We start from the raw sequence: 22,954 nt of genomic DNA on the forward strand, positions 1-22,954 counted from the left end.
TACACATGCTTAATGACACTGTTTCAAGTTCACTCATTTATTTGCGGTGGCAAACCGGAAAAAGCTGATGCAACTTTGTCTTTCTTTTATTTCACCTCTGTGTTAATATTTTGTACTCTAGATCCAAGCCTTCCAACATTTCTTGTCCTAGTTTACAATTCCTATGACTGTTCACACCATTCTATTACATAAGATAGCTCTTCTAACACTGTAACAAGCTCGGTAGTGTTTCCACCTGGGGGGGACGGAGGACTAAGCTTTTTCTAGGATGCTCATTCACCTCTGGGATGTCTACCTGAAACTCCGCTCTATAAGTGGCTCCAAGACGCGGAAGCATTCTTAGTGGCCACAACCAGGTAAAACCTCCGAGCCCTTGTATTAACCAGGTGGTGGGTGACTCAACCCCCCTGGTGAATTAGGATGTCCACCCCAGGCGTGGGAACTTCCCGGTGGATTGGGTAGGTGAGGAGGATTTGTTCCATCACCCACAAAAATAGCTGATGTTTGGTTAGGCACAGGAAAACCCGAGGTCAGGCACTTCTGTCTTGCCACTGAACTTTGAGAACTCTGGAAGAATGAAGTTGATGTCTTTGTGCAACTGCCTCATTTAAATCCAATTCACGTGAGAGTCCACTCATCATTATTCTTCAAAAAAAAAAAAAAAAAAGGACCAATAATATTTTAAGAAACGGGAGTGCAAAGGTTATTATTTGTTTAGAGTCATACAGTGGGCTTGTATCGGACTCTGACGGGGTGGGAGGCCATCAGCCCCGTTCTTGCCACTCTTCTCAAACAGATGAACCTTTCCCTCTTTCCCGGGCTCCGCAGCTTCTCGAGCCAGTTCCGCCCTTATTCGTAATGGCTGCTTTTTCCTATTCTCTCTAAGAGCAGTGAAGCCAGCATATGCTAGGTACAGTCTTTACCAGTTTTACCTCAGTTAACATGGCTACCCTTCCCAATTCCCTTCTATGGTCCTGAAGCCAAGGTCGCCAGGAACGCCCAACAGTCCCAACTTGCCCCTACCAAAAATGGCCGCCGCGTCGGTAGACTTTTTACTTATTTTTGACGCCAGGGCCTCACGGGCGCCCGTCACTGCCAGGCCGCCCTCACTCAACATGGCTATCCATCCCCATTCTTCTTAATGGTGCCGAAGTCGCCGCAACCGCCCAGGTTACAGGCCGCGATTTCCCGGATGAAGCCACCCCCGCCCGTCTCCGTGCCCTCCCCCTTTATCACGCCCGCGGCGGTGGTGGCGGCGGCGGCGGCGGCGGCAGCGACGGGAGCGACGGCAGCGACGAAGGCCCGGATGCTGCTCCGCGAGACGGGGCCCCGGAGAGGAGCTGATGGATCCAACATGGCGGCGCCGAGTCTGAGCCGAGAGTGAGGCCCGGGAGGGGGAACAGAGAGGGGCGGGGCTGGGAGGCGGTGGGCCCTGGGGGTGGGGAAGGGGAGGCGGTGACTACGGGCCTCACCCGGGGGAGCCGAGGGGAGGGAAGGGGAGGGGCAGAGACGGGTCGGGACGCCGTAAGGTGAGGTGAGGCGAGGGGAGGGGAGGGGGCAACCGTGGGTCCTGGGCGGGGCGCAGATCGGGAAAGAGGTAGGGGAGAAGCGAAGGGGAAGGGGAGGAGCTGAGCCGAAATAAACGCGAGGGGAGGCCGAGGGGGCATGTGGGGCAGAAGCTGAGGAAGAGTGAGAGGAGTCGGGCCGAGGAGGGGCTGGGGGCCAGAAGAGAGTTGGCCGTGGGGGAGGGAGTTGCCTTCGACTGGCGTCGGATGGGGAAAGGGCGAGGCTGGAGGAAAAGTGAGCTGGAGAGGGGGAGGGGGCGAGGCCCGGGTCGGAGGGGGGGGAGGCGGAGGAAGCGAACCGGACGCGAGGCTGGCCGGACAGGGCAGGGGAGAGTTGGGCAGCGTCGGCCTGGACGGGCCGGGTGGCGCGAGCACCCCCGGGACGTGGCTGTGTCTGCTGGGAGAGAAGGCGAACAACTCTGGGACTTTCACGGGAGCTCCCCAGTTTCGTGTCCCTGGGCTGTGTGGGAAGGAGGGGGGAGATGTGGAGGGGATAGCCCGTTGGGGAATTAGAGTACTTTTGTATTTTTTAAGTTAAAAACCAAAATCAGCAAGGAGCAGAACAAGGAAGCTGTCATTGTCGGGTTGGGATTTTTTGGGAATAGGAGGTTGGTTGCAGGAGGGGGGAGACGGGAAAGAAAGCGACCCCAAACTGGACAGTCATTGTCTAGGACCACAGGCCCATTAAATTAGTCTCTCCATCTCCCCTTTTAGTGCTGACGCTGTGTCAGGGAAGGAGTGGTCACTCTGTATCTGTAGAAATGCGGACAGCCTCGCGCCCGGTGACATTTTTGGCATCTGAGTTTTGCAGCCCCAGTAGAACACTTGCGTGCACGGAAGGGCAGAGGTTCTAACGAGAGACAGCGTGTCCTGTATTTCTACGGGAGTTGTCTCACCCCTTGTTAGAGATAGAGGAAACAGCTGGATCTTCAGATTGGCCACTTAATCCGCCCAATTCTTGGGAAGAGGGGGGTGGAGGAGTGGGAAACTGCTAGAGTCGTTGCACAACATAAACAGAAGCTGGGAAAGCGAGGAAATATGGGGGTAGGTGAAGTGTCATTCTTACATTTAAGAATTCACTATGTTCAGTTTTCCCAGCAGTCGCTGAACTTGTAACCTCTGCCCAAGTTTCTGTCAGGGAGCACTCGGGGAATTTGGCTTTGTGAAGGGGAAAATCGTTGCTGGGATGCCGGAAGGTATTTCATAGGTCCCTAATCTTAGGTTAGGTTATTTCCGTGAAATAATTCTTAGGTTTGTGTTCTGTGGTCTTTGGGAAAGCATGTATGGCTCCGACTGTGTCTAGATTGTTAGAAACAGAACTGACTCTTGGGTTTTGCTGGTGTGTTTGAATATGATTGCTAGAAGAAAAGCTTCTTGCATAGGTAGTCTAATATTGTCTTCCATTCAGGGAAAAGGAATAAGGGAAGGAATAATGGCTTTTTTTTTTTTTTTTTTTTTTTAATCTTAATGGGATACTCCTTTGGGAAAACCTGATGCTCTTAAAACAGTGGTACTTTACTTCCAGATTGATGTATGGGATCTAGATGACTAAAGATGTGACAATTCCTAAATCAGCTTGGAGAACTCTGTGGTTACCGTTGATCCTTTAGATAGGAGATAACAGGAAATGTTCACTAAAGGCCACCCCATAGTGTCTGATAGCTCAGTTTCCTTGATCCACTCTAGGTATCATGTGCACAGATTCTTATTAGCACCAGCCCAGCCTTGGGGTAAAAGGAAAACTTTGGGTTTGGGAAGTTCCTGGAATATTCACTTTAAGTCATTTGACAGTTTGTCAGATATCAAGATTTTTTTACTTTCCCTTTGAAATGGAGCATTCTTTCTCTTCACATAATGAGATCTGAGTCTCTTTCACTGTTTCCTCTACCTCACTGACATAGGTATCTGAGTGGCAAGTAGGTTGAGAGGGGACAAGTTGTACTAGTTGGGCAAACTCCTGGATTCTTTTTATGAAATGGTGGCCTATTTCAAATGCTATTTAAGTCAGACCATCTCTGGTCACCACCAAGACCCTGTGGACATACCTTTGGGAACCTTATCACGGACCCCCCTCCCTTCTTCCTGAAGCAAATCAATGAAGAATAACTCTGTCCTAGTCTGCAGTGATGACTGTCAGGGTGGGGGTTGTTCTGTGGTCCCAGAACAGGATTCATGCCATCCCTCTTCAGACTTGTCTGACTAGCTGATTGTGAGGCCACCACCTGCTGTGGGCTGAATGGCCTTAAGGTCCTTATCATAAGACCTCAGTTTCCTCCTCTGTAAAGTAACTAAGTTGATTTCTTCAAAGTCTAAATCTGTGTGATCTTTTGATCTAGGGCTTAATATGGTTATTTTCTGGAATTTGGGGAAATTATCAAAATGCTTTTGAGTCTAGAGAATTCAGCTTCTCCTATTATGCTAGAAAGCCAGAGGCGGGGGGAATTGCAGAAAGGAGACTGTTGTGTTTCCTTATGGAAATTCAGGACACAATCAGGTTATTATTTGAATTGGGGACACTTGAGGAAACCAATTCTGATTGATTAGAAGTGAGGTGTTTACCTGTCTAGCTGTCTAACTTCTGGTTCTCACAGGGAGTTAGGTGAATTACTCTTAAAAGGTTGTTTTATGACCAGCCAAAGGCAAAAAACTGTTTCTGCTATCCCTGTCTGGGGGAAGAGTTGGAGGTGTGAAATTGAGGTGAAAAAGATCTGGCTTGTGGATACATGCCTAGACTGTGGAGGTCATACTGAAAAGAATGATGAACTAGAAGTTATAGTATCTAGTTTGTTTGATTCCTAACTTACTATAATTCTGGGTAAGAATGTCTTTAGACTTATTTGTATATCTATAAAATGAACACAGACTAGATGATTATCCCTATAACAAGATTTATGTGACTGATTCTGTGTGACAATTTTTTCCAGGGTTTTCCAGGCTCTTTGTGTGTTTGGGAGTTGGAGCATCTAAGCTCTCAAGTCTTGGTTTGGACCATTCCTCTCAAAGGTCCTAGTGGAATACCAAATTCTCTGGCTACTGGTTCTTCTTCTCCTGTTTTAAAATAGAGAACATCCCAGTGTTCCCCTCTTTATTTCTGGATTCTGAAACAATAATAAAGGTCAAGGCAAGTCCTGCTAATCAGTATCTTAGTCATAATCTTTCCCCTGAGATCCTTAGTAAATCACCTCTGGTGGAAGAGTCCTTCATTTGTTAATTCCTTTACAGGTCTTAGGACTTAAAATTTTTGATGTAAAAAATAAGTAGAGTGGCCTGTTCTTTTATTAAAGAGGCTATTTTTGGGCTTTACTATAGTAGATAAGGCTGTTAATGGTGCTGTGTCTAGATTATAAGCAGGGTATTCGTGACAGGGTTGGCTTGATGCTCAGAAACCTGTGTTAAGTGTTGGGACTTGATTTTCAAATGTGTTACTTGATTTATATGGGCTTCTGCGTCATGAATTCACAGAAGCAGCTTTACTAGAGAAAGTCTGAACACTTGAGAATTTTCCCTGCTCTTCTTGAAGACTATTTGCTTTGGATCTGCATGGATAAATTCTTTCAAGTTTCTTTTACTTTCTTTTTTTGCTGAGGCAATTAAGTGACTTGCCCAGGGTCACACAGCTAGGAAATGTTAAGTATTTGAGGCCAGATTTGAAGTCAGGTCTTCCTGACTTCAGGGCTAGTGCTCTTTACTTTCTAGTCCATGTACTTAAACAGATGGCTTATACCAAGAGGAGTAAAATGATTAGAGGCAGAGACGACTAGGTCTTCTTGGGTTCCTAAGAGTTTATTCCTGCTGAGAGATCTTTTCTAGAAAAAGGCAGGTAAGGTGAAGAGGTGAAAAGGCAGTCCTAAGTAAATCTTTTGTCCCTGCAATCTCAAGGCAACAACTGTGACAGATAGCCTAGCTACCTTTATGTACATTCCTCTCAAAACGATGATGTAAGTTAGGGCTTTATGATCTAACTAAGCCTAGGAGAAAAAGTTAGTTCTTTGACCTCTAGACCTGCACAAGACACTCCAATCTTCCAACTTGGGAGTATTTTCACTAGCTATCTTTCATGCTTAGAATTCTCTACTTCATCTCTGTTTTCTCGCTTCCTTCAAGCCCCAGCTAAAATCCAACCTACAAGAAGTCTTTCTTAATCCTACTTCATGCCAATCCCTTCTATTTATTTCCAATTTATTCTGTATGTATCTTGTTTGTACAATGTTCTTATAATGTATGATGTTCTTATGTTGTCTTTCCCTTAAAAGCAGAAACTGTCTTTTGTAATTTTGTAAATTTGTAACTTTGTACAGTGTCTGGTATATAGTAGCACTTAATGTTTGTTGACTGACTTTGACAAATTGGATTTCAAGCAGTAAAGAGGATGCCTAGAAGTAAGGAGGGTTTATGTTAATTAGTGGCCGTTGAAACTCTACCAGAGCAGATGTTGTGCTTGAGCTCTGATTCTGCTGTCAACTATTAGCCAAGTGAATTTCCCTAATTCCATTCACTTCTCCAAGCCTGGTTTTCCTAATCTACAAAAGGGGATTTGACATGACTTCTAAGGTTTCTTCTGTAACTAAAGTTCTGTGACTCATTACATCTGGTGTAGCTTTTTTTATTTCATGAAATAGGGGACTGGAATAATTTCGGTGCTAGAGCTAGAACCCAGGTTTTCCTAGCTTCTTTTTGGTGAACTGAATCAGTATGAGAAGGGATATTTTTGATAGGAGATGAAGAGTGTCTGGGGTGGGAGTGAAGTGGGTGGGGGAATGATGGTGATTCTTGACGGCACCTCTTCTAGGAACATGACACAAAATGGGAACCAAATGCTAGTTTAGGGGGAAGATAAACTGTTTCCTATTTCTGGATGGATTTCAAAGCTGTGGGAACTGTTCCTGATAAGGACGGACACAGAACTCTAATTCACTGAGGCTCCCCTTGTTGTTACAGCACGCTGAGGATCATAGCAAGTGAGCAGAGGCTCCGGAGAGTGGGGTGCGCCTGAGCCCCGGCATGGCGGGACTAAAACGTCGGGCCAGCCAGGTGTGGCCCGAGGAGCGGGGAGAGCAGGAGCACGGGCTCTACAGCCTGCACCGCATGTTCGACATCGTGGGCACCCACCTGACGCATCGTGATGTGCGTGTCCTCTCCTTCCTTTTTGTGGATGTCATTGATGACCACGAGCGGGGCCTCATCCGGAGTGGACGGGACTTCTTGTTGGCACTGGAGCGCCAGGGCCGGTGTGACGAGAGTAACTTTCGCCAGGTGCTGCAGCTGCTGCGCATCATCACGCGACATGACCTGCTGCCCTACGTCACGCTCAAGAGGAGGCGGGCTGGTGAGGGGTTTACTGGGAGCCAGAAACATGGGGGTCAAGGAAGGAGTTCATGAGGGACTGGGGAGGAATGGCATAGAGGCCCAGGGTCTGAGTCTTGCCCGAGGAAACATCTGGATGAGAGTGGCCTCAAGTCCTTAGTGCAGGATAGATGGGTGTGGGTGTATGTGTCCCATCTTTCCCTGAATGACTTACTTTTCTTCTCTCCCCACACACAGTGTGCCCAGACCTTGTAGACAAATACCTGGAGGAAACGTCAATCCGTTACGTGACCCCCAGAGCCCACAGTAACCCAGAGCCGGGACCTCCCCAAACCCCTAAATCAGGTGAAGAGATGTAGATGTCCTTTAGTTCCTCTAATTAAGAGGATTCTAGTCTTATTCTATGCCTAATTTCTAAAACCAGGTGAAAGGATATTGACTCTTCCCTTCTGGCCCCACAAAAAGCTAAGGGGATGCCCCTAATATACTCTGCTATTCCTTTTAGGTTGCGTGGATTACTTTAAAATGTTTGATGGCTATTCTTTCCCCCCTTTACTGTCACTTTCTACTAATTCTGCCTCCTCCCCTCCTTCCCAAAGAGTTAAGCATCAATTTATTTTCAGTCCCATAAATTGATAGTGGAATAGATAGTTATGGGACTATTCCTTTATTTACTCCCCTTTTCCCATCAGTGCCTCCCCACTATCCTGTGGTGTGCTGCCCCAATGCTGGCCAACAGATGTGCATCAAACGGCCAGCTCGAGGAAGAGCCACACTTGTAAGTCAGCGGAAGCGCCGGAAGTCTGTGACACCAGACCCCAAGGAGAAACAGACTTGCGGTAAGAGAGCTACAGTGTGGCCCAGGCAGAGAGCCACTGGGAGTGAAGTTATTCTTCCAAAAGGCATACATACTTTTTTCCCTAATAGATTGGGATGTTGAAAGTGGTTGAGGGGCTGAACCTTTCCCTCATTCTTTTAGAATGACTCTGAATTAATTTCAGGGTATAGTACCCAAAAGACTCTCCCTGCTAAGTTTTCTGTCCAAGGGGCAAAAAAGAGTTAAAGTTATTTGTAGTGTGACTAAGAGTCTATTTAATATAGAAAAAAATTCACTCCCACAAATCCAAATTTGTTTGATTTGGAGGTGATATGGTCCTATCGTCTCTCATTACTAAGAATTCTTTTCTTTCCTGCCTTTTCCTTTGGGCCCAAGAATGGGCTAACAAATTTGGAGGTATATAAGATGAGATATGTATAGAAAAGCCACAAGGGAACTCTACCCTGGAGAGGAATTACTACTACCTTCCTTTAGTGTCTTGGTCTTTCACCCCTATTGATCTCTACTGGGCTATGGACTAAGTACTCACCTTTTTTTCCCTATAGACATCAGGCTTCGGGTGAGGGCCGAGTACTGCCAGCATGAGACAGCTCTGCAGGGCAACGTCTTCTCAAATAAGCAGGACCCACTTGAACGCCAGTTTGAGCGTTTCAACCAGGCCAACACTATCCTCAAATCCCGGGACCTGGGTTCCATCATCTGTGACATCAAGTTCTCTGAGCTCACCTACCTCGATGCCTTCTGGCGCGACTACATCAATGGCTCCCTCCTGGAAGCACTCAAAGGCGTCTTCATCACAGACTCACTTAAACAGGCCGTGGGCCATGAGGCTATCAAGCTGCTGGTGAATGTGGATGAGGAGGACTATGAGTTGGGCCGACAGAAACTCCTGAGGAACTTGATGCTGCAGGCACTGCCCTGACCCTCCTCTTACTTTTCACAAATTTGGGGCCTTGGCTTGGCACCCACCTCTGGAATTCACATACTGTTTGGGGTTTTCTCCACACCCCTCCTGTCACCTTCCCCCCCCTTCTTTTTTAAAGGAAAAGACAAAAAAGTGGAAGTTTGTCTCCCCATCCCCTCTCCCACTCACTGACTTCCATAAGCCTGGGAATCTAGCCTGGGTAAGGAAGAAGCAGTCTTGTCTCAGAGTGCTCAGTGGAACTGCTGCTGAAGTGGTTTGAGGGGTCAATAGGAGGCTCTCTCAATTGCCCTCAGGCTTGGAGGGCTAGTTTTGTTTTTTGTTTTGTTTTGTTTTGTTTTGTCTGAGAAACCAAAGGGCTGTGGTGTAAGAGCTTACTGGAGAGAGGTAAGAGTCAGGATTGTGTCACAGGGATTTACCACCCATTCCCTCCACACTGCTGAGTTTGTAAGGAAAAAGTTGAACAATGATTTTTTTAAGGTATGGCCTCCTCACTTGCTCATTCCTGGCCCCTGGTGCTTCCTTCTCTCTCCTCCCTCTCCCAGGGATAGAGGTTAGGGGCTCTTTTCTTAGTCTGGGTCCCTCATTTTCCCTGTCAGCTCCTCTTCTAGGAAGCAGTGAGAAGGGAGGACTGGGGCAGCCCGAGAACCCCTTGTCTGTGCGCTCTTGTGCACAAGTGCCTGTATGTATGCAGGATGGGGGGGAAGGGTTGCTGGTAACCCACACTCCCAGAGAAAGGAGTGTGTGGCATTTTTCCTTCCATGTTCAAGTGAAAATAAATGTATCCTGCAGCCCATTCCCATCTCTTGTTTTCTGGCTTGGGTTGGAGTCAGAGTTGGGAAATCCCTTTGAGGCTTGTCTAAGTACAACCTCTCTCTTCTTAGTCTTTAGTGCTTGAACAGCCCCAATTCCCTACTAATATGAAGAATGGGCTGGGACAAACATTGTAACTTTTGCACTTGTTTTGACAGATTATGAATAGTCCTACTTGCCACTGTGGTCTAGTATTTTTGTGGCTACACTGGTTCCCTTACCCCCAAAGGAGATGTCGAGACTTGGGACTTCATGACTATATTTTTTCAATGTCGGTGCTACTCAGACCTTGGTGCGTAGCTTTAGTTTTCATAGAATTGTGATTTAAGAGCCTATCTATATGCAACTAAAATCTGAGTCCAAAAAAGCATTTCTGGGGCTTTACAACAGGTTGAACCTGTATGCCACAAAAGAAAGGGAATAGAGGTTCTTCAGTAGCTTGGGGTCCTGCCTCCAAGCTACAAATCTTCACTGGCCCAAAATAGGACCCTGGTTCATTCAGTAGATGTCAAGGATCTGGGCGACCCAAATTGCCATACAGATCAGGTCTTCGGTGCTGGGCCACAGGCATATGCTGGCGTACTTGACGCAAATAGGCCAGGTCAATGTGGGCAAGGCAGAGGCCTGGCCCCTCAGAACAGCGGGCTATCACAACTCCCCAGGGGTCCACCACCATACTGTGTCCATAACTCCCTCTTTTTTCATGGTGCTGTCCCCATTGTGCTGCAGCAATCACATAGCACTGTGTCTCTATGGCCCGAGCACGGAGCAGAACCTGGGGAAAGAAAACAGATGAAATAAATTTCAGCATCTGGGGAAGAAAAGTGGGAAGGAACAGAGCAGTGACCTATAGAAACAATGTTTCCCCTAATCAGTTCTGAGAGATGGTCACGGGAAGTTAGGCAAGAAATACAGCATGTCTATGTATTGCTATATATTGGCAGGTTCTTACCTCCCAGTGAGCTGGTCCTGTGACTGATCCAAAGGCTGAAGGATAGGTGAGAATTTCAGCACCATCCTGGGCTAATGCAAGGGAAAGCTCTGGAAATCTCAAGTCATAGCAAATGGCCAGGCCTACCTGGAATGGAGAGTAGGATATTTAGCTTCTCTGGTACAGTGGCCACTCTTCATACTGTTCCACTGTTTTCTTGCCCCCTCCAACGTATACCCATTCCTTTTCCCTTTAACCTCCTCCCTTCCCTCCCTGCCAACCTTGCCAGCTGGTGTACTGACAGGTGACCCAAGAGTGGGCCCAGGTATAGTAGAGTTGCTCTCACACATGGATCCCTGTCCTGGGAGCTCCACATCACAGAGGTGTGTCTTCCTATATGTGGCCACAACAGAGCCTTGGGAGTAGAAGAGGAATACTCTGCTGATGATTCTATATTCCCTCTTGTTGCCCCAGATCAGGAGCTGCTTATAGTTAGAAACCAGAAGCACAGATATTACATTGACAAGGTGTATGTTTTTTGTTTTTTGGGGGGAGGGGGAAGGAGGGAAGGAAAAGGGACAAAAGAAAAAGAGCAGAGGCAATCCAACTGGTGAATGGCCTTGAAGGCTTGGCAAATTGTCTCCAAAGTCTGGGGCAAGGAAAGTGAAAGGGAGTGAAGTTGGGAGTCTAAAAACCAGATTGTAGAATGCAACTCAAAAGGGCAGGAGAGGGTGAATAGAGAAAGTTAGGGACTTAGTCTTACCCTTACTGTCTAGGAGCACATGACAATTATAGATACGCTGAGTCTGTTCCCAATCTTGGCCCCGTTCATGAAAACCACCAAGGGATATCCAGAGTCCACATTCCCTGCAGATAAAGCAGAAGAGAACCTTTCTCAGAACCTTGTTTGTCACTCAGCTGAACCTCCTAACCCAGTGTTGTGCTTCTGTTACCTTCCATACCTGGCAAGTCGGGAATACCGATTCACAAGATCCCCATCCAGTGGCTCAGACAGCTTAAGTGTCTCTGCTGGGTCCCGAGCAATGAAGTCGAAGGCCTCAGGCAGGAAGGCCAGGCAGGCACCTAACTTGGCAGCCTCCCGAACGAGACCTGAACAGACTGCAAAGGTCTGTTCCTTATCTGGTGTTGACGTCACCTGGCACACTGCTACCAGGGGCAAATTTCGGGAAGAGGAAGAAACAGCCATGGTCCCAGCCCTGTGAACAACAGGAGGCTCATTAGACGCCTTCCCTTCAGTCATGGTGCCCCTGTAGTGAATGTCTTCTCTTCCCGGCCCCCCCTTCCCCAGCCCTCAGCTGGCCCTAAAATGGGCATCATGATATGGAAACTTTACCGGACAGTGGTTACATTATGAAAAGCAAGCTATGCAGATCCACAGATGCGCCACGAGCATTGCTCTACATGGGTGCTGAACCAGTTAGGAATCCTCTCCCTCCTGCTCTCCCCTCTTCCTTGATCCGAAGCGGGTAGAGCGGGCATTACCTGTTGTGTCTGATGCCCTCTGGGCCACGAAACCGGGAGAGACCGGGCAGCCTGAATCCAGAACTTAGCAGCAACAAGCACTTTCTCGGCGTCCGGAGGGTAGAGCTCAGCCTAGAGAAGACCAGAGTTCTAGGACCCTCTTCTCTAGAATGCCGGGACACTGAGCTCCCTGCCCCCAGAACACGAAGTGGGGCCCTACGGGAGTACCTCCCAGTCTCCTAGCTAAGCCCCGCGGGTGGTGCACGGCTGCTGCGCCGGACCCCGCGGGCCCTCTCTTGGCACTGACGCAGTACAAGTCTCCTCTCCCTGCAGAAGGGCGGAATCCCTAAGCGGCAAGAAAACCATCCCCACGTCCCGCATCTGCATTCACTTCCCAGACCCTCTACCCCTTGCCCCGATATGCACTGCCCCTGACCCAGCTCGACCTTTCCCTCCTCCCACATCCCTCCCCGGAGTGGGACATTCTGGCACAAGCTGTGGAAGCCACAGAGTAGGGTCCTACATGGAGCCGGAGTCGGAGCCTGAGTTGGGAGGGTCCGCAGCTACCTCTCAGGCCTCCCGCCCTAAGGTCTGGAAGACTTGAGGCCATGGGGCACCCGGAAACGTCGGGCCCGCCCACCGGAAGTGCCCCAAACCAAGATGGCGCTCCAGGCACCAGAATCTGGAGGCCGAGGCGTCCGGACGTGACGCACGAGGAGGCGAGTATTGGGCTTATAGGGCCCTACACCTAGCGGGCGGGTAAAGATGGCGGAGAGCAGCAACCGGGGCAACAAGAGTAGCGGCAGCGGCGCTGCCAGCACGGGCAAGGGGGCAGTGTCGGCGGAGCAGGTAAGCGTCGCTGCTCGCACGGCGACCGCGGCTCCTGGTGGGGGCCGTGGGGGCGGGGCCTGGAGCACGTGCGGTAACCTCCGCTGCAGCCCAGGTTCGCCGGGCCACGGCCCCATCGTGGTCAGGTCTGGGCCCCCCACTGCGGAGGGATAGGGCATTGCGGGGAGTAGGTCTGTGCGCTGAGGGTATGGACAGGGTGGTGGGCTCAGGGTAGAGGAGCAGCCTCCAGGCCCATCCATGGTTTTGAGCCCAGGGTATTCCCCAGCTTTCAGTGAGTCAGGGAAAGGACCGGGGACTTCAAGGAGAGGACAGGCCCCTCCCTGGGAAAGGGTCATGTGAAGCCTGAAATCCACCAGGCTAGGCAAATGGCTAGGCTTGCAGGGTGCGGGACAAGTGCCCCCAGTCTATGGTTGAGCTTGTGGGGGGAGATTTCGCAGGATTCCACCCTGTCCTTTTGACAGTTGGTGCTTGGGCCAGGTTAGTGTGAGCCTGAGCCCTACGGTCTGCCCCCTGCTGTTCGGCAGCAAAGTGCCCCACGGGCATGACCCATGAGAAGAGCCAGAGTAACACCCCAAAGTCTGAGACTTAGACCGGGTGTGGGGAGAAGTGTATTCCAAAACATCTGGCATGGGGTGACTGGAATATTGTACCCTACTTGATAGATATAAATATGTGAACTATTGCAACATTTTTTAACCAAAAAAATAGGATTTCTGACCCCCCAAAGTATGTAAATGTAAAAAAACCCAGCTATTTAAAATTGTTAATTTAAATCTTTTAAATTTGTTATTTGTAAAAGTGATTCTTGAGGCCACTAGATGCCTCAGTGGATATATACTGACCCTTAAGTCAGGAGCACCTGAGTTCAAAATTGACCTTAGACCACTTAACTAGTTGTGTGACCCTGGGCAAGTCACTTAACTCCCGACTGCTTGGGGGGGAGTGATTTTTGCTCTTGACTATTTCATTTTGCAATTTAAGAGGATACTTATTTTGGCTGGCTCTGCTTTTAAGTCAATATTTATTGAGAATTTGAAGGAGAAGGTGGGAACCTACTTGTAAATATAGAAAATACAGAGCCAGGGATTACTTGGTCTGCAAGAAGAAGTCTCAGGAGCAGTTAGGAGTGAATTTGCCTTTCCAGTGTTACTCAAGTGGGACTTTGCATTTATGTCAGCATAGGCTGCTGTCCCCTCATGCTGGAACTCACTCCCCTTCAAAGTTCCAGCTCTACCTTCCAAATAATAACAGTGATGATGACTATTTCCTTTAGTTGGAGTCATTTTCAACTATTTGTGACCTTGTGGACCATAACACCCAGTGGTTTTCTTGGCAAAGATACTGGAGTGCTTGGCTAATTTCTTCTCCAGTGCCTTAGGGTTCAGTAACTAATAAGTATCTGAGGCTATATTTGAATTCAGGTCTTCCAGATCCAGATCCATCGCTCTATTCACTGAGCTGCATTGATATAGTGCTTACTCCATGTAGGCTCTATGCTAATTGCTTTAGAAGTATCTTTTGACTCAACTGGGATCAGACTGGATGTCAATTCAGTTCTTCCTCATTGCAGACCTAGCACTCTTTACTGGTCACCCATTACTACTGCCTTCTCCCCAAAATTCTCTTGTGTTTCTGTTTATATTTACATATATGTTGGAGATGTCCCCATCTATACATGCCTCCCCTAATAAAATGTAAGCTTCAGAGCACTTTATGTTTGTAGGTCAGTAAACATTTATTAAGCACCTACTCCAGGCCTGGCACTGTGATATGCTCTGGAGATGAAAAAAAGCCCCAATTCCGCCCCCATCCCCCCCTACAAACAAACAGTCTTGTAAGGGAAAACAAGGAAATGAATGTACACAAAAAAGCTAAATAGAAGATAAATAGGAGTGATGGCACCAGAATTAATAAGATTTAGGGAAGCCTTCCCATAGGTGATTTGATTTTAGTTTAGGTATCTAAAGTGGCCCAGGGAAGCCAGAAGGTACAAATGACAAAGAAGAGCATTCCAGGGATGGGGGACAGACAGAGAAAATGCCTTGAACCAAGATGAATATCTTGTTTAAGAAACAGCCAAGAGACCAGTGTCCCTCGATTGAAAAATATGTGGTGGCAGAATAAGGTGTAAGAAAATTGGAAAAGTCAAAGGGGACTAGGTTATCAAGGGCTTTGAATGCCAGAGGACTTTGTATTTATTCCTAGAGGCAACATGAAGCCATTGGAATTTTGAGTAGGAGAGTAATGAAGTTAGACCTGCACTTTTAAGAGAATCTTTATTTTTTTCTTTCTTAAAAAATGTTACCAGCTAACTAATATGACCATGTCAGGTAAACTCCCTATTCAGTAAAGTCCACTGGCCTTCTGTTACTTTTAGTATCAGATATAAAATCATCTTTGGCTTATAAAACTTTGAAACCTGGCCTCCTGTTTCTCTGTTCTTATATTTTATTCCAAATAGCCTATGATTCAGGGACGTGGGCCTTCTTGCTGGCTCCTTACACGTGTCATTCTGTTTCCTGACCCTCATGAAATATTCTCCCTCATCACCTCCTCTACCCAACATTCCTAACATTCCTGGCTTCCTACTAGCTCAAATCTCTCACCTTCTGCTAGCTTTTCCCAGTCTTCCCTCCCCCTTTCCTTCTGAGATTGATTGATATGTATATTTGTTTTAGTTGTATACTCATTTGGATCTAGCCCATGTTGTAAAATATGAGAGCAGTATGGTGTAAGATGAAGGGAAATGAGAGTTATATATAAGCATTGGAATAGGGAAAGGAAGACCCAGTACCAAAGATCATTTGTAGATTGGAAATTCTAGGAGCAAAGTTTAATATTCCCTTGAGAGTTAGTGTTGAATTATTTGTTGGCTTAAAAACATTTGCAGCTAAGATTTTGAGTAGTTGCCTATCTATTATGCCTGTCTATGAATGGCTAAAATTCTCTACTCTTAAACCTAAACTGATTTAATTTGGAGTGGCATCTGATTCAAAATTCACTTCTAACCTAGAAACATCTCTGATCCTCACTAGTTAACAAGAATAATTTTGTTTTCTAAAATATCTAGCTTCCCTTAGTTGCTTTAACTTCAAGGGTTCAGGGACTGATTTTATTTCACAAAATACTGAGTGTATACTCAGAAAATGTTATCTTTTCAGGTGAGTAGGTTCCATCATTTGTATTCACACAGGAAGACAGTCATTTGGATTTTGTTGGAGTCCAAGTTGGTCAATTAATATTTATTAAGTACCTACTGTCTGATACTATGCTAGATGCTAGAGATTCAAAATTCAAGCAATACCTGCCTTATTTTCTAACAAAGCTGACAGCACACGCCTATATGTAGACATGAAACCTGGGAGAGAGAGAAGGTGATAGGAATCTGGGGCATCAGGAAAGGCCTTATGCAAAAGTCAGTGCTTGAGTTGAACCTTGAAGTAAACTAAAGTAAGTGTGTTAGTAGTGAATCATTCCAAGCAGAGGAAATAACAAGTGCAAAGGGGCATGGAGAGAGGAAACTGTTATGGGTGACAATCACCACAAAGGCCAGTTTGGCAGGATCTTATGAAAGGAAGGTAATATACAGTAAGGCTAGAAGGGTAGAATGGAGCCAAATTATGAAGGGCTTTAAATGCTAAAAGGAGGTATGTTTATATAGAAGCATTGGATTTATTGAGTGAGAGTGGAATTGTGCCACATTGTCACATTTGAGCTTAGAAATTTCATTGGCAGCTGTGTGAAGGATGAATTGGCATGTTGGGAGACAGGTATAGTGACTAGTTAGGAGGTCATTTTCCAGGGCAGCAGAGGCCACTAGCTTATTTTAAGTTGCAGCCAATATCTCAGAATATTGCAAAGTGAGTGAGGCACCAAAGGTAGGGAATTCTATAAGGCTAAGTTAGTTGCTATGTTCTTTTCTCTAGTTGTGAGGTGAGAGAAGAAAGTGGGACTTGCTAGGAAAGATTATAGGAAAGGGTAGAAGATTGGACACTTGAATTAATATGATCAGGTCAGGGTTTGGGCTACTCTTTGGACACTTGAATTAATATGATCAGGTCAGGGTTTGGGCTACTCTTTTCTCTAGTTTATAGTCTCAGTCCTAGATAGTAACTACGGAGAGTACAAGCCCAGGGAACAGCATTATGTGGGGAGACCAGCCGTACTTGTTGTGCGTACATGTGTCAATGTTAGTACTTGTTCTAGCCATCTCTGTATTTTCTGTATATGTAGGAATCATCCCCCAAGGGAAGACTATTTCAGACAAGGATAAATGATGCCAAGTTGGGACCCTTGGTTTGTACTTTTCTCCACATGTATACTGCCATCTAAGGAACCATCTCCATAGGGTTCTTTCCCTCACCTTATCTCTCCTCTTCCCTAGGTGGTTGCTGGCTTCAACCGCCTTCGACAGGAACAGAGGGGCCTGGCATCCAAAGCAGCTGAGCTGGAAATGGAGTTGAATGAACATAGGTGAGAGGTCTGGGGGAAGAAATAAGGAAGAGTTGGGGGGTAAAGGGGAAGTCTATGTTGTGTTGGGGCTCTAACTCAGACCTTTCTCCTCCTTATCCTAGCCTAGTGATAGATACACTGAGAGAAGTGGATCCAACCCGGAAATGCTATCGAATGGTTGGGGGGGTTCTGGTAGAGCGAACTGTCAAAGAGGTGCTGCCTGCTTTGGAGGGTAACAAGGAACAGGTAAGGCGGGGGGGGTGTGTTAAAATTTAATGTGAGCTCATGGAGTAGGAAGGACTTTTGGTCAAAGCCAGCATCAAAGTGTTGCTTGAGTTAGGTCCATTCTTTTTATGGGCTTTGAAACCAAGCTTGGCCCTGGGAGGAAGTAGGGCAACAGTAGTCTTATTTCTTTTTCTCAACTCATCATTTGGACTGCTCAGTCTTGGCTAGAAGCAGCCAGTGAGGTGACATTTCTCCTTGACTTCCCTTGTAAACAGTTTATTACCAAATAGAGACTATCAGTATTCTCATTTAACCCGAATTCTCACCTCCAGATTCAGAAGATCATTGAGACATTGACCCAACAGCTTCAAGCAAAGGGAAGGGAGTTGAATGACTTCAGGGAGAAACATAATATTCGACTAATGGGTGAGGATGAGAAGCCAGCAGCCAAGGACAATGGGGAGGGGTCTGGGGCCAAAGCCAGCTCAGCTGGTGTACTGGTCTCCTAAGAATCAAAACCTTTGTCACGTTTTTCTCCCATGCCTCTTACACATACCCTTTATTATTATTTTTCTTTGTTGCTGCTCTTGTAATATTTTTGTTAAATAAATGGTTTGGTCTCAATGCCCAGTTCTGTCTGGGCTTTCTCCTGTATTATTGAAAATTTTTAAGGATAGGGAGGAGCTCAGATGATTATACAGATACCTAATGGTTCTTTTGTTGGGCTTTAAACTCAGAATGTCACCAATAAGACTTTCTACATCCCTTCCCCACCCGGCTGTACCCCACCTCCCAACAAATGGAGAGTGTCATTCATTGTCTGACTTGCAGATGAGCATTTAATGAACAACTGTTAAGGGTATGGTAGATTTGTACTTTCTGGGATTGGATGAAGTGAGGAAGCAGATTTCCCTAGCTTAGTTCTAATGTATAAACATTTGGACTAGGTGTCCTTTCATCCTCACCAAAACCCCCTACTAGATAGAGCTGGTTATTCCAGAGGCAGGTTCGGTGGCCTACCCGCTTCATGTTTCGATCTTCACAGGGAAAGTGGAACCATGGCCGGGAGGATTTGCCTGTGGGGAGGAAAGCACTTTAAGATAAAGTTACCTTCTTTAGGCTAGTCCATCCCCTGCCCACTGACTTTTTCCCGGCACTTAGTAATCCAGCAGCCTGGCTGAGCACTTGCCACTTTATCCCTCCCCCTTGCCCTCTTTCCCCAGCTGCATTCTGCTTAGCATGCTCCATAAGTTCCACCCTCTCTCAGTTTCTCACGACTATCATAGATGTAGAGGTCATTGCAGACGGTGTCCCGAGCTCTGGTCAGAGTTTCTCCACCAAACAACACAGCAAAAGGCCCCACGACGGAGCAGGAATGGTGCCGAAGCCCCCGGGGCCCCTCGACGGACCCCCTCTCTCTCCTGATGAGCCGGGAGAGCTGTTCTGTTAGCTGAGTGGCCACCACCGGCTCCTCCTGGCAGGAGGGGTGGAAGGGAGAAATTAGAAGTCCCTATCAGAAGGAAAAGCTGGCCCAGAGCTCCCCTGATGTATCGGCTGAGGGACCCCAACAAGCCACTTAACTCTCAGGGTTCTTAACCTGGTGTTTGCAGACCCCCTATGGGGTCTCTGAAGAGCCTCACAGAATGAGCACGTTATTTCATGCCATGAGAAGCAGTAGTCTGGGGAAAGCTTTCCACCGCAGTGGCCTGCCTGCGGGCTCTGCCATCCCTATCCCCACCCCCACTGGGCATGGGCACCCTGCGGCACAGCCGCGGCTCAGACAGCTCACCTGGATGTGCCCCGGGCCCCAGTGCCCGGCCACTTCGGGCTCCGGGGAATTGCAGCCCCCGAAGAGCAAGAGCTGGTGGCCGGGCCGCGGGCCGCCGGTGCGGAACAGAGCGGCGCTGTGGCCGGAGCGCGAGGCCGTGTGGCAGCTCTCTTCACGGTAGCTGCGGAGATGTACAGCTCAGGCCCTACCCTGGGCTGGGGAGGGAAGTCGAGGGGCGAGGCCGGGCCCGCGCGAGGCCGTAGGCAGCTTCCCGCAGGGCCTCCTACCTGTAGGTGCGCGCAGGGGGGTCCACGCGCAGAGTGTAGACGCTACCGTAGCGGCGCTGAGTGCGAGTGCCACCCTCGCGGCCGGCCACGCGCAGCTCGTGGTCCGACAGGCGGGTGCAGGTGTGGCTGCTGAGCCCGGCCGGGGCGCAGCTGCCGGGAGCCGCGGACCACGCCTCCCAGGTCCCGCGCTCCGCATCGAGGGCGGCTACGGCCGCCACGCGCCGGGACCCGTCCCAGCCGCCCACCACGCAGAGCCAGCGGTCGCCCACGGACACCGCGTCATGGTGGCTGCGCCGGGGCCCCCCGGGGCCCCCAGTCCTCGTCGTCCGGCCTGCCGCCGGGTCAAACATCACCGTGTCTCCAAGGGGTTCGCGCGCACCCCCGGACGTCAGGCCCCCGACCACATAGACCCGACCCCGCAGCACAGTGCAAGAGTGAAACGCCCGCGCCAGAAGCCGATCATGCGCCACTGGCCTCCAGACCCACCCGGGAGGCCGGGCCGCGGCCATGAGCGGCGGAGGGCCAGGAGGTGCCCCCACTCCGCCTCCACCCGTCTGGCCCGTTCTCCGCCACGCCCCCAGGCTCGCGGGAATCTCGCCCTCAGCCTCACCCAACCCCTCCCCCTCAACTCTAGGGAGAACTCTCCCCAACCTCGAAGCCCCGCCTTCCCCAGAATTGCCTTGGTAACGACGACTGTTAGCAACTGCGGAGCCGGAAAGGCTTGGTTACCATAGCGACGTGGACGCAACTACAAACCTTTGTTACCGGGGAAGTATTGGTAACTGTGGCAACCTAGAGGAGGGGCGGTTGAGAGCGACTCTTACAGGACGAATTGGGAACTCCAGCCTTTTAAACTTCTCCCTTCCATCTCCTCCTCCCTCCACTTTGAGTAAGCTCGAGTAAGGCGAAGAGAAAGGGCAAGAAATCCCTCTGTGCGCTCCCGGTGCTGAGTCAGGTCAAAGTGGACAGGCTGGGGACTGGTGTTCTTCTGTGTAATCTGGTCCACTCTTTTTTTTTTTTTTTTTTTTTTTTTTTTTTGAAAAAAATTTGTTTTTTATTTTAAATCAAAATATCAAGCAGATACTGGCAAAAACAATATACAAAACAGAACTCAAAATGTCAACCCTTCCTCCCAAATCATCTCTGAGCAGGCACTGATAGGAAACAAATATTCCCTTAGGAAAAGCAACTTTCAATTCCAGATCTTCTGGAAAATGGATGTCAAATAAAACCAGTCTGTCTATATTTACAGTTTTCATTTTATGTCAAACCTGTCTCTTGTACATGGTTTCAGAGTATTCTTACTTTTAGTTTTAAGCTTAAAGTCCTGACCCATGTAAGGAGAGCAGTATCCTTTGAGGGGTATGTGAGGGGGAACAATGCTAACTGAGACCAGTGTCCTAAAAAGACAGTATGTAGAGTACATGTGCTACACTTTACGTAAATTAAATAGAGAGGGTTTGGGGAAGGGGGCCTGCTGTGTGCTGCTGGATATGAAAATATTAGCTACAGAAGTAATAATTCGTTTGTAGATGAGTTTAAGTGGGGTATGATTTCTGTAAGTATGTATCAGTATCTTCCAGAAATCACACCTTTCATCATCTAATACCATATCTCGGCCTTAGCCCCATATTTTCAAATGAAGCAAAACATTCAATTATTAAAATATTACTTAAGGGTTTGAAAATAACAAAAACTTCATTCAGTTGAAGTCATCTTTTATTAGGTGCAATGAATACTAAAAATTAACTAAGGAGTCACTATTGACAGGGGTCAAAAATCATTGTAAAGAACAAATGGATCCATACCTTTGCACATTTAAAAAAAAAAATCTCTCCCTTATAAAAGAAAATCATTTACTAATTATGTTAGAAACTTAAACTGGTAGCATTATCCTCTAAGATTATGGCCCAAAGGTCTGGGGTTGTCCTTCTCTGCTTGACTTTATCTAGCCAATGGCAACTCCTCCTCTGATGTTCTGGTCCACTCTTTAGGGAAGTGCTATGGACTGGAGATTTGGAAACTTGGTTTCAAATCCTGGCTCAGCCACAGCCTTCTAGTAAATCATTTTATCCCTCAGACAAATTCTGATTGTACCTTCAGACTGGCACAGTACTTTGTATATATGATAACCCTTTTGTAAAAAATATATTTTATACTTTTTTTCAAAATACATGCAGAGTTTTCAACACTCATCCTCGTTTTCCAAATTTTTCTCCCTCCCCCTAGACAAGAGGGGGGATTTTTTCTAAATACATGTAAACATGGTTCTCACCATTCATTTTTGTAAGAATTTGTGTCTTACTTCCCCCGCCCCAAGATAGCAATTTGATATAGGTTAAATATTTCAATCCTTTTAAACATGTTTTGAAAGAAAAATGAGACCAAAAGAGAGAAAGAAAACACAAAAAGAAAAAAACAAACAAAAAAGGTGAAAATACAATGCTTTAATCCACCATTCAGTCCTCATAGTTCTCTCTCTGGATGCAATTGGCATTTTCCATCTTAAGTCTATTGGAATTGCCTTAAATCATCACATAGTTGAGAAGAATTAAGTCCATCATAGTTGATCACATGATGATCTTTTGACCTTTGGATTGGCACCACGAATATTATTAAGCAGAAATAGTTGCATCCTCCTTAGTTGTAGGGATCAGATGGTCCCAAACCTACTAAAACATAGTATCATAATCCCCATGTCCAGATTAATGATTGACTCAATCCCCAATCTCTGTTGTTCTCATAAAAAGATTAACCTGGGGCAGCTAGGTGGCGCAGTGGATAGAGCACCAGTCCTGAAGTCAGGAGGACCTGAGTTCAAATTTGACCTCAGACATTTAACACTTCCTAGCTGTGTGACCCTGAGCAAGTCACTTAACCCCAACCTCAGGAAAAACAAAACAAAAAACCTGATTGTTCAGTTCAAAAAATGGCATATGATGTGTTTGATATTATTGGCAGACCATTTCAGTATTTTTGCCAACGAAATCCCAAAAGGAGTCAGAGAGTGTTCGACAAGACTGAAAATGATTAAATAATTTATGTAGAAGTCACTAAGTATTGGGGCTGAAATAGAAGGTCTCAGACTGTAGAAAAGTCGGAACCTATTAATGAAGAGTATTAAGGTCATAAGGATTTGGGAGAGCATAATCTTGAATTAACAATGGAAGCCTCTTGTACATTACCTATTTTATTGGAGAGGTCATCTAGTAATACCTAACTATAGATAGGAAGTAATGGTATGACTCTTATGCTATCCATTCAATATCAATAATAGACAAGTAATCATTTTTCAAAAATGGCATATTGAATGGTCACTTTGAGGAGTTATTGCTCCCAGAAACCTAATAGTCTTTTAATTTGGTCAATACTTGGTGCCTCTCATGAATTTCATTTTCCCTAGGCCTTTTTGGTAAAGACCTCCAAGAACATGGGACATATAGGATCATAAGGAAGTAGGTAGAGGGATTACTTTAAGTGCTTCTATAGAAGGAAGAAAATCTTTGTAATCAAAAAGC

General features: G+C 47.1%; 4 protein-coding genes across 10 annotated transcripts; 2 read left to right on the forward strand and 2 right to left on the reverse strand.

The window, feature by feature from the left end:
- Positions 1-1,094: 1,094 nt before the first annotated feature.
- Positions 1,095-9,425, forward strand: DEDD (death effector domain containing). Of its 6 annotated transcripts, none has more exons than XM_074309241.1 (5): positions 1,095-1,380; positions 6,504-6,891; positions 7,107-7,214; positions 7,562-7,708; positions 8,253-9,425. In XM_074309241.1, the coding sequence occupies exons 2-5, from the start codon at positions 6,567-6,569 to the stop codon at positions 8,627-8,629; spliced, it is 957 nt and encodes a 318-aa protein (XP_074165342.1). In that variant the 5' UTR covers positions 1,095-1,380; positions 6,504-6,566; the 3' UTR covers positions 8,630-9,425. The 6 variants fall into 6 exon arrangements, with proteins under 6 accessions (XP_074165342.1, XP_074165344.1, XP_074165347.1 ...); XM_074309243.1 differs by lacking the exon at positions 1,095-1,380 and adding an exon at positions 1,464-1,529; XM_074309246.1 differs by lacking the exon at positions 1,095-1,380 and adding an exon at positions 1,518-1,534.
- Positions 9,426-9,684: 259 nt separating this feature from the next.
- On the reverse strand, positions 9,685-12,496 carry NIT1 (nitrilase 1). Of its 2 annotated transcripts, none has more exons than XM_074309239.1 (7): positions 12,379-12,496; positions 11,877-11,987; positions 11,336-11,590; positions 11,137-11,240; positions 10,655-10,788; positions 10,395-10,520; positions 9,685-10,217 (listed from the first exon to the last, which is right to left on the reverse strand). In XM_074309239.1, coding segments are annotated over exons 1-7 (999 nt in total). In that variant the 5' UTR covers positions 12,381-12,496; the 3' UTR covers positions 9,685-9,950. The 2 variants fall into 2 exon arrangements, with proteins under 2 accessions (XP_074165340.1, XP_074165341.1); XM_074309240.1 differs by having other exon boundaries at positions 12,423-12,442.
- Positions 12,497-12,561: 65 nt separating this feature from the next.
- On the forward strand, positions 12,562-18,011 carry PFDN2 (prefoldin subunit 2). The gene is made up of 4 exons (XM_074309247.1): positions 12,562-12,704; positions 17,089-17,177; positions 17,279-17,402; positions 17,714-18,011. The coding sequence occupies exons 1-4, from the start codon at positions 12,621-12,623 to the stop codon at positions 17,888-17,890; spliced, it is 474 nt and encodes a 157-aa protein (XP_074165348.1). The 5' UTR covers positions 12,562-12,620; the 3' UTR covers positions 17,891-18,011.
- A 182-nt stretch (positions 18,012-18,193) lies between these two features.
- Positions 18,194-20,684, reverse strand: KLHDC9 (kelch domain containing 9). The gene is made up of 4 exons (XM_074309238.1): positions 19,437-20,684; positions 19,171-19,330; positions 18,657-18,855; positions 18,194-18,457 (listed from the first exon to the last, which is right to left on the reverse strand). The coding sequence occupies exons 1-4, from the start codon at positions 19,943-19,945 to the stop codon at positions 18,294-18,296; spliced, it is 1,032 nt and encodes a 343-aa protein (XP_074165339.1). The 5' UTR covers positions 19,946-20,684; the 3' UTR covers positions 18,194-18,293.
- Between the last annotated feature and the right edge of the window lie 2,270 nt (positions 20,685-22,954).

This window comes from Sminthopsis crassicaudata, chromosome 4 (assembly GCF_048593235.1).
Source record: "Sminthopsis crassicaudata isolate SCR6 chromosome 4, ASM4859323v1, whole genome shotgun sequence".
Lineage (NCBI taxonomy): Eukaryota > Metazoa > Chordata > Mammalia > Dasyuromorphia > Dasyuridae > Sminthopsis > Sminthopsis crassicaudata.